We start from the raw sequence: 17,269 nt of genomic DNA, 5'->3' as shown, positions 1-17,269 counted from the left end.
ACTTGTCCAGATTGCACTTCAACCCAGCCGAATGCAAAACCCGAAACAGTGAACGCAAATTGCCTCAGTGGAGGCCCCCGTGACGACAATGTCATCCAGATAGTTGATGCAGCCGGGAACGGAAGCCGTGAGCTGTTCCAAAAACCGTTGAAAAATGGCCGGCGCGCTAGCGACGCCAAACGGTAACCGCTGGTACTGATACAACCCACAAGGAGTGTTGATGACCAGAAATTCCTTGGAAGAAGCATCCAACGGCAACTGATGGTACGCCTCCGATAAGTCAAGTCTGGAAAAGAACTGGCCCCGAGCGAGCTTGGTAAATAACTCCTCAGGATGGGGAAGAGGATAAGTGTCAATGAGGCTCTGAGCGTTGACGGTGGCTTTACAATCACCACACAATCGCAGACTCCCGTTTGGTTTAGAAACCACCACGATTGGCGATGCCCATTCGCTGGAGGTAACAGGAAGGAGAATCCCTGAAGCTGTTAACCTGTCTATCTCAGCCTTGACAGGTGCACGCAACGCCACCGGAACAGGGCGTGCCCGGAAAAACTTAGGGCGAGCTGTAGGTTTAAGAGTAATGTGGGCTTCAAAATCCTTGGCACGACCCAGACCAGCAGAGAACACGGACGAAAATTCAGAACACAATCCATCCAGCTGTTGATACGGAATATCTTCAGATATGAGGTGCACATCATCATCAATGGAGAACCCGAACAACTGGAAAGCATCATAACCGAACAGGTTTTCAGTGGCCGCATGATCCACCACATAAAACGTGAGGGGCCTAACAACAGACTTGTAGGCAGTGGAAGCATCAAACTGGCCAATGATAGGAATTTTCTGTTTATTATAAGTTCTCAGATTTCGCGTAACTGGAGACAAGGGAGGGGAGCCCAACTCCAAATACGTGCGAGAATTAATGAGAGTTACTGCAGAGCCAGTGTCCACTTGCATGCAAATGTCTTTATCCAGAACACGAACAGTAACAAACAACTTATTTGTTTGAGAAAGCACACAGTTAACATCCATGTCCGATGCCTCGTCCTCGTCGACAGGAACTTTAGGGGACTGACACACAGAAGCAATGTGGCCTTTTTTCCTACATGAATTACACGTGGCCCAACGTTTTGGACACGCAGCCCTGTCATGCTGTACGAAACAACGTGGACAAGAAGGAAGTGCTGAACGAACCTGCTTCTGTGGTTGCTGTTTTCGCTGCGAGCGTTGCGGCCCAACGCAACGTTGTTTACGCGAGTGAACCGCCGCCACATCTTCGTTCTCCCGTGGAACAGGCTAATTGACCGTGTCGAAAGTTGACTGTACAGCGCCTACATCACACCACGCGTCTATTTGCGCGCCAGCAGCGTGAGTCATTTCAAAGGATTGAGCGATGCTTAGAACTTCCGACAACGACGGGTTTGGCAGTTGTAGGGCACGTTGCCAAACTTCTTTATCGGGAGCAAGCCGTAGAATAGCATCCCTAACCATTGAATCAGCATAAGACTCATGATGAGTGTCCGTGACAAACTGACATTTCCTACTCAGACCGTGTAGTTCCGCCGCCCAAGCCCGGTAAGATTGATGGGGCTGTTTACGACACCGGTAGAACGCCACGTGGGCGGCAACGACGTGGGTGTTTTTGCGGTAATAGTTAGACAATAAAGTCACACATTTCTTGGAAGGACAGGGAGGCAGGTTCCCGCAGAGGGGCTAACTGAGATAGCAGCTGATAGATCCGTGGGGAAATCCAAGATAGAAATAACGACTTACACATAGGAGCGTCGACAACGCCGAAAGCCAAGAAGTGTTGCCGCAAACGCTTCTCATAATCCTCCCAGTCTTCAGCGGCCTCGTCATAAGGAGGGAATGGAGGCGGAGAAGAGGAAGACAGACGATGAGTAAGCGACGTCAACAACGCCTGAATAGCAGCCGTGTTTGTTGTTCAATGAGCGCTTGCATAAGCTGTTCCATGTCTGCCCCGTCACGAACACACAAATCCACAACGCAGTGAAAATATCCGACCTCGTCGCCAAAAAAGTGTTATAACCTTTAATCACCAATAATTGCGTGGATATTCAAACACACTCACTTATAAACAATAGCTGGTTACATGATAACAACTCAGTATCTCTCATTCGACTGCCGTGCCGCTACATGCGGCCGACGCCGTTCGTAGCTAGGTGGCGCTCCCGCGCTCAGCCGAGTTGCGGAGCGCCTCTATCGCCGTTTGCGCATACTGTCGTGGCGGCACTGTTAAATGTCGTGGCACTGTCACAACATATTGTTTGTATAACTATATCTGCTAATTTTTTTTATTTAAACAAATAATTTAGCCTAATCTTTGTGGTAGAAGGAACTATTAAAAAAGGAGGAATTTTTTGACATATTCATTTCGTTGAATGAGTCATGTTTTAATTGTAATTTCTGTAACTTAAACATCGGACAGTGTATAGTTTCAGTATTATTGTGAGGATATATGAAGGATAGATTTTTGGCCTGAGACAGTCAGTCCTCAGCCGATTTTCAGACGGGAATGATGTATTGCTTAAATTAACAACAATGCATCAGCTTAACAGTGAAATAAGTGTAACACAAATAGGCCATGTGTTAGATCAAGTAATGACAATAGTCTGTTCAATTTATTTGAGAAATAATGTCACATGTACCTTATTATTCTGCAAGAACTGTGAACTTTGTGGTTAGGTTTTTACTGCTCATTGACGTTCAACAGCAAACTATTGTAGCAGTATGCTGATGTTTGCCTGCAACCTATTAATTAGGCTTATCAAATTTATAAATAGTGAACTGGCCATATAATTGTGTAATTTTGGGGGTTGTGAACAGTGAAAGTAGGTAGTTCAAATAACTGTATTGAGTTGTGGATAAAAAAAGTTCATCCACAACTTGATGAACATCAGGATCAGTTTATAGGACACATCCTAAGTCATCAGGGAATAGTCAGTTTGGTAATGGAAGGAAGTGTAGAGGTAAAAATTCTAGAGAAAGAGCAAGTTTTGAATACATAAGTGTATACAAATGGTTTGTAAGTTGCAATTGTTATGCAGAGAAGAAGATACTTGTACAGGACAGCCTAGCTTGGAGATCTGTATCACGTAGTCTCTAGACCAAAGACTGCAACAACAACATTTAAACAAATATGCTTTCATATACACTAAACTTTCACAGATTTTTGTATGTGATGAATTGTATCAGAATTAAATAATAAACAGTTCAAATCTCCCATTTCTGATGAACCAAGCCCAAGCCTCCTTGCAGTACATTCTCTCCATCCACAAAATTCTCCTGCTATGCAATCAAAAATTCTTGGAACCCATAACACACACTGAAACTCTTGCCCTCAAGGAACTAGGGCAACATGCACAACACCACCTCAAGAAGCTCTCCACCCTGCTCATATCCTACTGCCGCCTCGGAGTACCTCTGTCCACCACCTTTACAACATCCTCCAAACCTCTCCCATGTCCCCTCATAACTGACAAATGCTGTCTTGTAGACCTACTACACTTACCCCACCCTCCAAAACTCCCTCCCGCCACCACACAAAATCCAGAACCTAAACAGACCCGCAACACAATCATGAACCTTTCCTCCAGAAATCTTAGCCCCACAGAAATATCAATCCTTTCCAAAGGCCTCACCTATTGCCCCACTCCCAGATTCAATCACGCAGGACTTGTTAAAGACCTCCTTTCATTCTCCCAGTCACTACAGTGGAAATACTTTTTCACCACCAACCCTACCAATCAGACACAGCCAAAGATCAATGTTGAACCCTGCTTAACTCAGTTCATTCCTCCATCCAACTGTGATCCACCTCCACTGACCCCAAATCACCACCTGTTAACTTTCCAGAATTTTTTAACCTCATACTTTGCCTCACCTTCATTCCCCAAATCTCTCAACATGCAAACTAACCTTACATCTGCAGAAAGAACCACAGTCCACCATTTCAAAACTGATCACAATCTTAAATCCTACCTGCGGACAAAGGCTCCACCACTGTTGTTTTGAATTGCAAGGATTACCTGGCAGAAGGACTCTGCCAGCTGTCAGATACTTCCACCTACAATCCTTGCCATAGTGATACCATTCCAGTCACTCCTCAAATACTTAGGCCTGTCCCAGAACCTTTCCACAGAGTCCATCTCTCTGCTCACCCCTACCACTCCCCACACTCCTAAATTCTACATGCTTCCTAAACCCATAAACCCAACCACCCAGGATGCCCCATTGTGGCCTGTTACTGTGCCCTCATTGAGAGACTCTCTGCTCTCATAGACCAACACCTTCAGCCTTTACCAATAACCCACCCTCCTATATAAAAGATATCAACCATTTCCTCCACTGGCTCTCCACAGTTCCTGCTTCTTTACCACACAGTGCTCTGCTCATCACTATTTATGCCACCTCTCTTTACACTAACATCTCTAATGCCCATGGCCTTACTGCTATCGAACACTACCTTTCACAACGCCAAACCGACAATTTCCTTCCTAGTCACCATGACCAACTATATCCTCACCCGCAATTACTTCTCCTTTGAAGGCGTTACCTACAAACAAACGGGGCACCTGCATGGCAGCATCCGATGCCAACCTATTCGTGGGCCTTCTAGAGGAATCCTTTCTAAATACCCAGAATCCTAAAACCCTCACCTGGTTCAGATTCATTGATGACATCTTTGCAATCTGGATCGGGGGTGAAGACACCTTATCCACATTCCTCCAGAACCTCTACAATTTCTCCCCCATTTGCTTCACCTGGTCCTACTCAACCCAACAAGCCACCTTCCTAGATGTTGACCCCCACCTCAAAGGATGTTGTATGCAACATTGGCTCAGTTTCAAATAGTGCAGTTCATGACCTAAGTTCATGGCTTGTAGAAAATAAACTAATGCTAAATCACAGTAAGACTCAGTTTTTACAGTTTCTAACACACAATTCAACAAAACCAGACGTTTTAATTTCAAAGAATGGGCAAATAATTAATGAAACTGAAAAGTTCAAATTTCTAGGTGTTCAGATAGATAGTAAACTGTCATGGAGAGACCACATTCAGAATCTTGTTCAAGGACTTAATGCTGCCATTTTTACTGTTTGAAAGGTATCTGAAGTTAGTGATTATTCTACATGAAAATGAATCTACTTTGCTTATTTTCATTCACTTATGTCGTATCGTATATTTTGAGTTAATGCTTCACATTCTAAAAGGATATTTTTGGCTCAGAAATGAGCAGTTCGGGTAATAAGTGGTGTAAGTTCATGAACCTCTTGTCGATCCCTGTTCACAAGTCTGGATAATTTGACATTGGCCTTTCAATATATATAGGGTGACTCAGGAGGAAAGGTACATGCTTTGAGGGGTGATAGTATTAGTGATTCTGAACAAAAAAACTTCATATGGACATATGCCCTATTCTGAATTGTTTCTGAGATAGAACACATTTAATACCACTTTTGTATGTTTTTCTTGAATAACTCGAAAACTGCACCCTCCAGTGAAAACGTGTCACAGTACAAAATTAAACTATATTAAATTTCCTACAAAAAAGATCCTATTCATTTTTTTCACTAGAACTAATGGTTTTTGCAAAGAGAGTATGAAAATGAAAAACTCGCGCAACTGTAGCTTATGTAATTTTTGTAGGCCAATTTGAGGTAGTTTCCTGACTTGATAGACCACAAGTGTCCTATATCAAACTGCTCGTGTCAACTTGCTACCTCAATATGCTATCTTAAATTGGCCTAAAAAAACTACGTAAGCTACAGCGCATGCACGTCGAGTGAGTTTTTCAACATTCTTGCACTCTCTTCACACAAACCACTAGTTCTAGAGAAAAAAATGAATAGGACCTTTTCTGTAGGAAATTTAATATAGTTTAATTTTTTATTGCAACACGTTTTCACTGGAGGGTGAGGTTTTCGAGTTATTCAAGAAAAATGTACAAAAGTGATAATGAATGTGTTGTATCTCAGAAACAATTTGGAATAGGGCATATGTCCATATGACGTTTTTGTTCAGAATCACTAATACTATCATCCCTCAAAGCACCTACCTTTCCTCCTGACTCATCCTGTATATTCCTTACTATCATTTCTTTTTAACAATATTAGCTTATTCTCAAGAATAAGCAGTTTTCACTCAGTTAATACTCAGCAGAAATCAAACCTGCATTTGGATTGGGTTTCCTTAACTGTTGTGCAGAAAGTTGTGCAGTATACTGCTGCATCCATTTTCAATAAGCTACCACTCGAATTCAAAAATCTCAGCAGTAATCCATGTGAATTCAAATCAAAACTGAAGAGTTTCCTTATGGGTCACTCCTCCTATTCTGTCAAGGAGTTCCTTGAAAAATTAAGCTGATTGTTATTGTATTTTTGACTGTGTTTAGTTAAACTTATGGACTGACTTTTTTTGGATTTATAAACATTTTAGTTTTAGCTGTTATTGCTTTATGTTGTAGTTTCGTGTACTGCCCTTGGAGATTTGCTCCTCAATTTGGCCCTACAGAACTTGATGTGTAAATAAAATAAATAAAGAAATAAGATGGTTACATCAATACCTTCATCCATATCAAAACCTACTAACCACCAGCAATACCTCCACTTCAACAGCTGCCACCCATTTCATACCAAGAAGTCCCTTCCAGCCTAGCCACCTGTGGTCGTCACATCTGCAGTGACGAGCGGTCCCTCTCGAAATATACTGAGGGTCTCACGGAAGCCTTCACAGACCGTAAATATCCTCCCAACCTTGTACAAAAACAAATCTCTAGTGCCTTATCTTTCCAGTCTCCCGCCACCTCCCAAAGTGCCACCATCCAGCCACAGAGGAGCATTCCCCTCGTAATTCAGTGCCGTCCGGGACTGGAGTCACTGAATTACATTCTCTGCCAGGGTTTCTACTACTTCTCATTGTGCCTTGAAACTAGAAATGTCCTGCCCACTATCCTTCCCACCCTTCCCAGAGTGGTATTCTGCCGTCCACTGAACCTACATAATATACTCATCCATCCCTACACAACCCCTGTTCCCACCCTTTACCTCATGGTTCATACCCCTGTAATAGACCTAGATGCAAGACCTGTCCCACACATCCTCCCACCTCCACCATCTCCAGTCCAGTCACAAACATCACCTATCCCATCAAAGGCAGGACTACCTGTGAAACCAGTCGTGTGATCTACAAGCTAAGCTACAACCACTGTGCTGCATTCTATGTAGGCATGACAGCCAACAAGCTGTCTGTCTGCATGAAAGGCCACCGACAAACAGAGTCCAAAGAACGAGTGGACCACCCTGTTGCTGAACACACTGCCAAACATGATATCCTTCATTTCAATCACTCCTTCACAGCCTGTGCCATCTGGATCCTTCCCACCAACACCAGCTTTTCTGAATTATGCAAGTGGGAACTTTCCCTGCAATACATCCTACATTCTCATAACACTCCTGGCCTCAACCTTTGTTAGTCATTGTCCTCTCCCATCCAGCTCCTACCCTGTTCCCATTCCAGCACTACACATCACTCAATCCATCATCACATTCAGTCTTTTTAGTTCTCTCATTTTCTGGTACCCCCCCTCCCCTCTCTCTCTACCTCTCCCATACACTCTGTCTAACCTCCCGACTGCAGTTAGCTGCCCAACCTTCTCTCCACCTCATCCAAAAAAATGGTTCAAATGGCTCTGAGCACTATGGAACTTAACATCTATGGTCATCAGTCCCCTAGAACTTAGAACTACTTAAACCTAACTAACCTAAGGACATCACACAACACCCAGCCATCACGAGGCAGAGAAAATCCCTGACCCCACCGGGAATCGAACCCGGGAACCCGCACCTCATCTCTACACACTCCCCAGCAGCACTGCACTGCCTGCCACCCCTACTCTTCTATCCCTCTCCCTCCCTGCCCTAGCCTCCTTCTTACCCCATCCAGTCACCACTCCCATCATGCAACGGTGCTGCTGCTCGCAATGTGGCCTCAGTTGCCTGCGACTATGGTAGTGTGTGAGAGTTGCATTTGCATGTGTGTGTGTGTGTTTTTTTTTTTTTTTTGAAAGAATGTTTACACTATGAGCTGGATATCCTAATGGCCTACCAATCAAAGAATAAAATGCAGGCAGAGGCACAACGAAATAATGAAATATTCGTGAGTCTTTTTATTGTGCCTATCTGCGACTCAGCATCTCCACTATGTGGTGAGTAGCAGCTTTCCTTCTCATACTACTGTTGCATTTCTGATGAAGGTACTCAGAAGATTCCCCGTGTTGTAAGACAAATGACATCCCCAATTGTGACTCCCTCTGCCCCACTAACAGCCCTCCCAGTATTTGGCTGAAAAATCCCTAACTTGACATGGGTTGTTACTGAAGCAGCCCATTTTTCCTGGAGAAGGAAAAGTGTACCAAGAAAGGAGAAATACAATGTTATACTTTCTGTTTGCTGTTTACCGTCACCTGCTTCCAAATTAGTGGATAAGCAGTTGCAAATATCTGAATCTGTTTCTGTAAGATGTGGAATGTATGCATTTTGGTATTATTTGCACACACTCATTGGTTTTGTCTCCAGTAAGAGCCGCAGAAGAGGATCTAGCACGGCTAGAAGAAGATGACTCCACAAATTCAACCACATCTTCTCCATCTACTAGCGACTTCCCTTTCATCAACATGGGCCTGTGGGTGAGCACGCAGCTCTTCTTAAGTATCTCACTGCTGCTATCTGCTGCATCTGCGGTGCTGGGGCTCATCAACACGACGGCCAACCCCACGCTGCCTGCCCTCGCTGTCTCGGGGCTCTTCTACTGGAACGCCGGTGCAGGTGCGTCTAAAATGCTTTGTCTACTGTTCTTGACTACTAAATATGTTCAAAGTTGATTTCGAGTTCCTTATTACATGAAAATAGAAGATATATTGCAATATTTTAAAAGATATTCAAAAATAGAAAGTACAACATATTTTCACTTATTTTCTGGGTTTTGATCTTGACGCAACTTCATTGCAGACCTTCCCTTTTATCCTGGATTCATTTTAATTCTTACATGCTGCAAGCAGAAATGTAACTGATAATTTTATTAAATACTTCAGTTTATTAATTTTAGTCATATTTGTTAATTAACTTTTGAATCTGGTCTCATACAATTCTATACTTAAACTTGCATTGATACAATTGCAAATAATTTCAACATGGTGTTCTTCAAAGATGTAACTAACATAGAAAGACAGTAAAACATTGGCATTGACAGAAAACAGTTGCCTACTTTTTAAGTTTTTTGTATATTGTTACAATAATTTGAATTTACAGAAAATAATTTTGTAAAATGAAAATTTTTTTAGATTATTTTTTCCCACAGATTGACTAAAATTTATTATGTTACTGATTTGAATGTGACTGAAACATATGCACAATTGTTATTTACACAATTTTTATTTCAGAAGGGAACCAATAACAAATGAAGAAAACAGTAACAAACAAAACAACTCTTGTACCTCTAAAACCTTTACAGTCTCTTCTCATGACTCACACTGAATGCTATAATACTGGAAACACACAGCACCAAAGTAGAGCTCTATGATAAAGACAACGTTTTGGCATGTTTATAACAAAGTCACTTTCATCTTTTCGGTACAGACTAGTTTCAACAATCACTGATCTTCTTTGCCTCTTTGTACTGTTTATTTACTGACCAGGTGGATGGATGCCTCATTCATTGTCTCCTTCTTACAATGTGCAGTTGGTGATTGCAGTGTGCTATGAGTAAATTTTAAATAACATTAATCGGTACCATCAAAGTACGATTTCAAATTTATGCATCTTTACTGTCACTGACCAAACTGTTGATCAATTTCAATACAATGAACTTTGTGCTTGTAACAAGACAGGTCTATCAACACATAAACTCTGAGAAGTCTAAATTAAACAACTGGCTGTAATACAAGATCCATAAACAATTTATTTATTAAAAAATCTACCCAGATTGAGATCTATTATTTGATAATGGCTAACTGTGTACTTTACACAAGGGCTGTCAGGAAAGTAAAAGACATTTTGGTCTTTCACAGTAGTAGATGGGTCTACATCCACCATCTTGGTGCTGTGGCGATCATTGGTCACCAATGACTGTGGAAAAAGGCATGCTCTATCTTGTGATTCAGTGAGCTTTGGGAAACGTTTTGACTTTTGTTGTTTTCGAATGCTATGGTTTTTTCGTGTCAACATGCATGTGCAAAGTGTGTTTGACTGTAAATGTTGGTTATTTATATCCAAGGAATTCGTCAGAATTGATAGAAAAGTTACACTTATGACTGCGAGTTGCATGAATATGCTTCATTTTGTGCATTACTCATTACCAGTTTCACACTAGCTCAAGCAATGAGTCAAACAACAACCTTCCCAACAGTTCAGGATGTCACTATAGTGGAACTGACTTTTGTTTGTGAATCACAACCTTTTCCCATGCGTGCTATCAATACAATGAGAATGCTCACTCTCCAGTGTCTACTCCACCGAAACAGACAACTCGACCTCCTTCATCATACCACACTGGGTGCAGCACACACCTGCACTGATGCCTGCTACTGGATTCTCTGTTCATCAGGAAGTTTCTTCTGCTCAAGATTCTGGTTTCCTCTGCCCAGATTTTCTACCTCACTCCACTGTGGACCACTCAGCTTTATAGTTTTGGGCCCACATGCACAGCTCCCCTCTCCCAAGTGTGGTCAACCATTACACGCATCGCATACCTTTGATGCTGGCTTTCTCATCAACCACACTCTGCCATTTAATGTGCCACCTTCCATACTGGCCAATAGGACACTTGAGTCAACCAGGCTGGGATACCCCTGCATCTACCTGACCTACACCACCCTGCAAACCTCAGGTGACATACAAGCTATGTTCCACTCCACCACTCGGCACTCGGTCATGATTACACACCTTTCTTCAGAAACACATCCTAGTTGGTTGGCAATACTTCCACAGCTGCCACATTGGGTTTCTCTTGTGGTCACGTGCTGCTTCCTGCTACACAGACCACAGGTGACAGATCACCGGCAGCCCACCTCGGCACTGCCGCTTTCATTTCACCCATTTCGCTTCGCTTCAACTGTTCCGGCCGTGCTGTGTTCATCGTGTGGCCATACAGGCCCCTTCTCCACATGACCTGTGACTGTTGGGCATCATACCACACCAACACATGTGCCACACCTACATCAGAATATTGCACCCATCACCATTGCACAGTCAATGCCAATGGATGCAACTTCTCTGAAACCTCACATGGTCTGCTCCCTACACACTCCACCACAAGCTCTGCCTCCAGGTCATCTTCTGAAGCTACCATTGATACAAATGGACAATGCTGTGATGTGATGTACCTTGATGGACAACTTGTCGAACAAAAATGATATTATAGATGACGGCACCTATTTTGTTTGATTGGTGAACCATCTGCATGACCACCCATTAGTGACTTGTTGCTAAAGCCACTTGAGCATAACAAATATGCTTCTGTCTGTGCACTCCTCATCAGGCATTTTTCATGTATGCCAACATATGCAATCCACAGTACCATTTACAATGAGAGTTTACGTGACAAAACCCCTTCCCAGCTATGGTAACACCTATGTGCTCAGGTTATGGCAGAGTTCATGCCAGACTTTGCACTCTGCGCATTGTGGTTAGTTAAGCTGTCACAGGAACTAAAGTTACATTTGTTTCCTCATACCTCATCATCACGGGAAGATAAAATACAGTTGGCATACCAGGTGTATGACATTATTCGACACCGCCACTTACTTCCCACGTGCAGTACAGTGTCTACTACTGAAGTTGGTATGGCAGTGCCTACACTTTCTCCATTGCCTGGTAGAGGTTGGGCTCAGATCCACCTTGGGCAGTGCAATGAACCGCAGTCATCTTGTGGCCAGCACCGGGAACTGCCAGCCACTTCTTGCGGAACTTCCCTGACTACAGTTGAAAACTAGCACGGGCCACCCATTCCCTACACTCTCCTGCCACTGCAGGAGGTATAGCAGTCCCAGATGAACCACACACAGCCCCCCACCCAGTATATCCACTATTCTGGTTACACACAACTATCAGGGATGCCACCTGTGATTTCCAACCTCCATGCACATTCCCAGAGGCTTCACATGGGCCACAGTAGTCACCACAGCTCATGAGGACGACAAAGGGCACCTATAGATGTTGCACTCTATTTGATCCTCTACTCCACAAGGCTGTCTGTATACCTCAGATTTATGCTTGCGTCATCATTTCCTTGTTGAAATTGGAGCTGATGTTACTGTTGTCATGCTCTCATTCACTGTAACGGTTGTGATACCAACCAAGCTTTCCCTTCAGGCAGCAAATAAATTGACACTTTGTGTCAACATCATGGTCAAGTTACCTATGAAACTCATCCCTGGCAAACCATTCCTGTGGTCCTTCCACACAGCTGACATCAAAGACCCAGTACTTGGAACTGATTTCCTGCTTCACTTCAGCCTGTTGCCTGAACTCTTGTTGTCTACTTCAGTGCATCATGCTTCGGGTACATACAGTCCATGTTCAGTCACTCCCATCAGCCCTCCAACAATACTAACACAGCTCTCATTGAGTACTCTTCTCTGACGAACTGTCTCACCATTTCCGTCGCTTGGTTCCAATCTGAGCACTGTGTGGTCGATGACCTTCACACTCACAATGCAGAACTGGACTGCACCATCTTGATGGCTAAGCAGGCCCTTGCTGATATGCGACACCTCATACACCGACTGTCTATACCTCTGTACCTTGAAACCAGCAGCGTGCCTCTTACAACGCTAATGTGCCTGCCCCCGCCCGTGCCAATGGCATCTCAGGTTGTGACTCCTATGTGCTACTAATTCCTGCTCAAGATGTCCCCTTCTCATATTCGTTGGTCCATATGAATGCTATTACAAACAGGATGACACACAAAATTATCATGACAGATTACCGCACCCCCCCCCCCCCCCCCCAGTGCATGCCATTTCCCTTCACACAAACTATGCCTTGCTAAGACTGTAGTTGATGAACTTCTGCAGGCTGGCATTGTTCACCTTTCAGACAGTAACTTGTATTACCCCATACACTTGGTGACCAAGAAGGGTGGCACAGTGCTCTTCTCTGGTAACTATTGTCATCTCATAATAGACAATTATCATATCCCACACCTTCAAGACTTCACCTAGCTACTTAGTGGATTATGCATTTTCAATGTTTTTGGACTGCTTCAAGACGTATTTACAAATAAATATGGAACAGAGTGATATACCAAAAACAGCCTTTGATCATCCCCTTTGGCCTTTACAAATATTGTTACAAGCCTTATGGCTACAAAAATGTGTCTCAAACTTGGCCACATTTCATAAACTCACTTCCCTTGAAATGCTCTTACTGCTACACATACACATACCTAGCCAACATTCTCATTTTCCACTCTTCTGACAAAGAACGTGAGCTACACCTGGCCAAGGCGGAGGACTTGCTGGCATCCAATGGAGTCACGATTTATCATGATAAATCACAATTTTGATGCTCTCCTGTGAGGATATATGTCCTCCACAAGATTGGGTCAACTGCATCTGAGATCTACCACACCCACTGACTTTACACAAATTGCATGGCTTTTGGGGAGCACCAATTTTTACATACACAATCTGCTGATGGCGGTATCTATTCAAGCCTCTCTTACTGACACATTAGCTGGCAAACAAACTTCCGGTCATCGCTGGGTACAGTGGTCTGACGATACAATGAAAGATTTTAAGAATCCCAAAACAGCTTTAGAACGTGCCATCACTGTTGCCTACCCCTTGCCAGATGCTTGTATCTCTATTATTGCACACACAAGTAATCTTGCAATAGGTGAAGTTCTCCAGCAGCACACTGGTAACACAACTCAGCCACTCGTTTTTTTCCAATAAACTATCTATGGCTCACCTTCAGTGGTCGGCTTTCAACAGGGAACTTCTTGTGATGCACAAGGTTGTCAAATATTTCCACACATACATCGAAGGAAGGAACATAACAATTTTCACGGATCATCCCCCCTTGTAGACACTATTTGCAATCCTACCATTGACCCTTCCCCATGCAGGTTTTGGTAGACTGATCTGATCTGTCAGTACATGACAGACATCCAGTATATCCATGGCTCAGAAAATTTTATGCCTGATTATCTATCATGTGTCAATGCTATCTCAGCTCCCATCAATTCTGATGAACTGGCACACTTACAGGACATGACATCAAACTTCAGAATCTGTGTTAGGCCTCTTCGACTTCCCTACAGACAGTTTCTTGCATTCTACTGGGTTTGGTCAAGCCTTTATGGTGTGATATGTCCATGGTCATCAGTCAGCTTATTGTCCTGCTTTACATCGTCAAGTTTTTACCGTTTTGCATAATCTTTCACACACTGGTGCTAAGGCTATTACATGGCTCATCATGGAATGCTATGTGCAGACAGGCATTAAGGAGGACTGCCATGTGTGGGCTCGTGCCTGCATGCCATGTCAGTGCAGAAAAGTTGACAGACCCATGGCAAATTTGACATCCATGGAGGCCGTGTCTGACATGTGCACCTAGACCTATTATCCATGTTGATGGTTTCAGATATATCTTGTCCATCATCGACCATGTTACATGATGGGTGGAGGCAATCCTTCTTGCAGACATTATGGTGGATTCTGTAGCATGAGCATTTGTATTTTCCTTGCTAGCTAGATTCGAGTGCCCAGCATGCATCACCACTGTTCAGGGTAGACAGTTCAAATCACTGTTATTTAAAAAACTCTGCACACTCTGTGGTGTGGGTAAATTTTGCACTACAGTGTACCACCCTCAGAGCAATGGGCTCATCGAGCATTGGCACAGGATTCTGAAGGTGATCCTCATGTGCCATGGTGGTGAGTGATTTGACACATTTCCCTGGGTCATGTTAGGAATCTGCAGACCTCCAGCTGTCACTAGACGAAGTCCTGTATGGTGCGACATTAGTCCTCCCAGCTGAGATCATCGACAATGCTGCAACCGTTGACCTAACTGACCTCCCTGCTCTTGTTGAGCATGTCCAGTCACACATAGCTGCTAGCCATATGCATCCTCCATAACTGAATATATGTCCCCCAGTTTCCTCGAATTCGGTCCTAGACTCATGTGAGTTTATTGTGTTACAAGATGGCACAGCCACCTTACCCTCGCCCACATCGTGTATTGGCACACATGGGTCACACTACGGACATACTCACCCATGGCTGGTGTCAGACAGTTTCACTTCAATGGGCTAAACCAGCTTGGGTGATTGAGAAATCCATCCCACAACCTCTTGAGTTGAATTCTCCACCACCTTGCAATGGCCCTAAACCTGCACATACCACCTCTTGTGTGCATTGAGCCTATGTCCATCAGTCACTCAGTGGTTGTGTGTCACAGTCCTCCTCCCTTGTCTCACTCAGACTCTACATGTGATGATCCACTGCCTCAGGTTCAACCACCCACTGCGGGTGACATTACATCATCGCAAGTGCTGTCACCTGCTGTTCCCCCATTCTGTTCTAGTGTTTCTCCCAAGCTGCAATATTTTATTTATTTATTTTTATTTACATGTCAAGTTCCGTAGGACCAAATTGAGGAGAAAATCTCCAAGGTCATGGAACGTGTCAGTACATGAACTTACAACATAAAAGTAATAACAGATAAAAATATATGTTCATGAACCTGAAAGAAAATCAGTCCATAAGTTTAAGCAAACGCTATCAGCATTACAATGAGAATCAGCTTAATTTTTCAAGGAACTCCTCGACAGAATAGAAGGAGTGACACATGAGGAAACTATTCAGTTTCGATTTGAAAGCGCGTGGATTACTGCTAAGATTTTTGAATTCGAGTGGCAACTTATTGAAAATGGATGCAGCAGTATACTGCACACCTTTTTGCAAAAGAGTTAAGGAAGTCCGATTCAAATGGAGGTTTGATTTCTGCCGAGTATTAACCGAGTGAAAGCTGCTTATTGTTGGAAATAAACTAATGTTGGTAACAACCCCCTTTCTCCTACAGTGCCTCCTATGTCTATAATCGGTGAGATTTGCCTTTCTATCAACACTTCTTGGTGCCCATGTGCTGCGCTTTCCTTACAGCTCCAAGAGGGATCATTCTTCATCCTCCATGTGAGAGACACTTCACACGAGGCCACACCCACTTCACATGTAACCAGTGCACAGTCCCTGTTCCAGATGAGTTGGATGCAGATGGGATAACAGTGTCACTCAGCACCAACAGAATGCTCAAGGTATGATCCCCCTCTTCGCCACTCCTCCAACACCATCACCTGTTGTGCCAGTCCAATTCACATTTGCAGGTCAACAGTTAGTCCTCCTTACTGGATACCTTCTCCAGTGCATCCTGCATAGATATCCCAGATTCCACAAGAAATGGTCCTCCCAATCCTTCCATTCTGACCAGCCATGGCATGGGTGGTCAAGCTACACTGCATGATCAACCAATACCTGTTGAGTGGCCTACAACACCACAATATCTGACAGGGCCCATTCATCTCCCCTCCCCAGTACTCCACACTCCTTGGGGAAGGTGTGGGGAAAGGGGGTGGGATCTCTGTGATGATCATCAATTGGCAATGACTCTGGGATGAGGTGTGCTCTATCTTCAGATTCAGTGAACTCTGGGAAATGTTGTGACTTTTGTTGTTTTCAAATGCTGTGAGTTTTTCCATGTGGTTGTGTGTGTTTAAAGTGTATTTGACCGCAAATGTTTGTCATTTCTATCCGTGTAATTTGATAGCATCAATAGAAAGCCCACCATATTATAATGTTCCTACACTCAGTATGCATCCAGCAGTGGTAGCATGTGGTCTATTTCCGTTCTACTTTGCTTCCTATAATGTGTTAAAATGTTTACTGCAGTAGAAAATCCCACCACTTTTGAGGTGTATTCTATGATTATGTTTTTGTTGGCAAAAAAGTGCAAACCAATTGAAATTTATTGCAACCTTTGTGATGTGTTCAGAAAAGAAATAATGAGTGAAAGCTGAGTGAGGCAATGGTGCACTGATTTTAAAAATGTCTCTACCATGGTTCACAATGAGGACTGCAGTGGTAAGCCTAGCCATTTGACTGGTGAACTGGTGATGAAAATCAATGATGAAATTTGTGAAAATCATTTCATTATTATGGAACTTTTGCAGAATGTTTCCCAAATT

The 17,269-nt window shown here is 43.4% G+C and overlaps 1 protein-coding gene across 2 annotated transcripts in view; it reads left to right on the top strand.

Annotated features, from left to right (window-relative positions):
• Positions 1 to 17,269, top strand: part of LOC126229613 (uncharacterized) — a 156,291-nt gene that overhangs the window by 114,625 nt on the left and 24,397 nt on the right. For both annotated transcript variants that reach the window (XM_049942356.1, XM_049942355.1), the window contains exon 4: positions 8,599 to 8,847. In XM_049942356.1, coding sequence (XP_049798313.1) covers positions 8,599 to 8,847 — 249 coding nt within the window. The remainder of the gene's footprint in view (positions 1 to 8,598; positions 8,848 to 17,269) is intronic.

Source organism: Schistocerca nitens, unplaced genomic scaffold, assembly GCF_023898315.1.
Source record: "Schistocerca nitens isolate TAMUIC-IGC-003100 unplaced genomic scaffold, iqSchNite1.1 HiC_scaffold_376, whole genome shotgun sequence".
In the NCBI taxonomy this organism is placed as follows: Eukaryota; Metazoa; Arthropoda; class Insecta; order Orthoptera; family Acrididae; genus Schistocerca; species Schistocerca nitens.
This window is presented reverse-complemented; position numbering and strand designations above follow the sequence as displayed.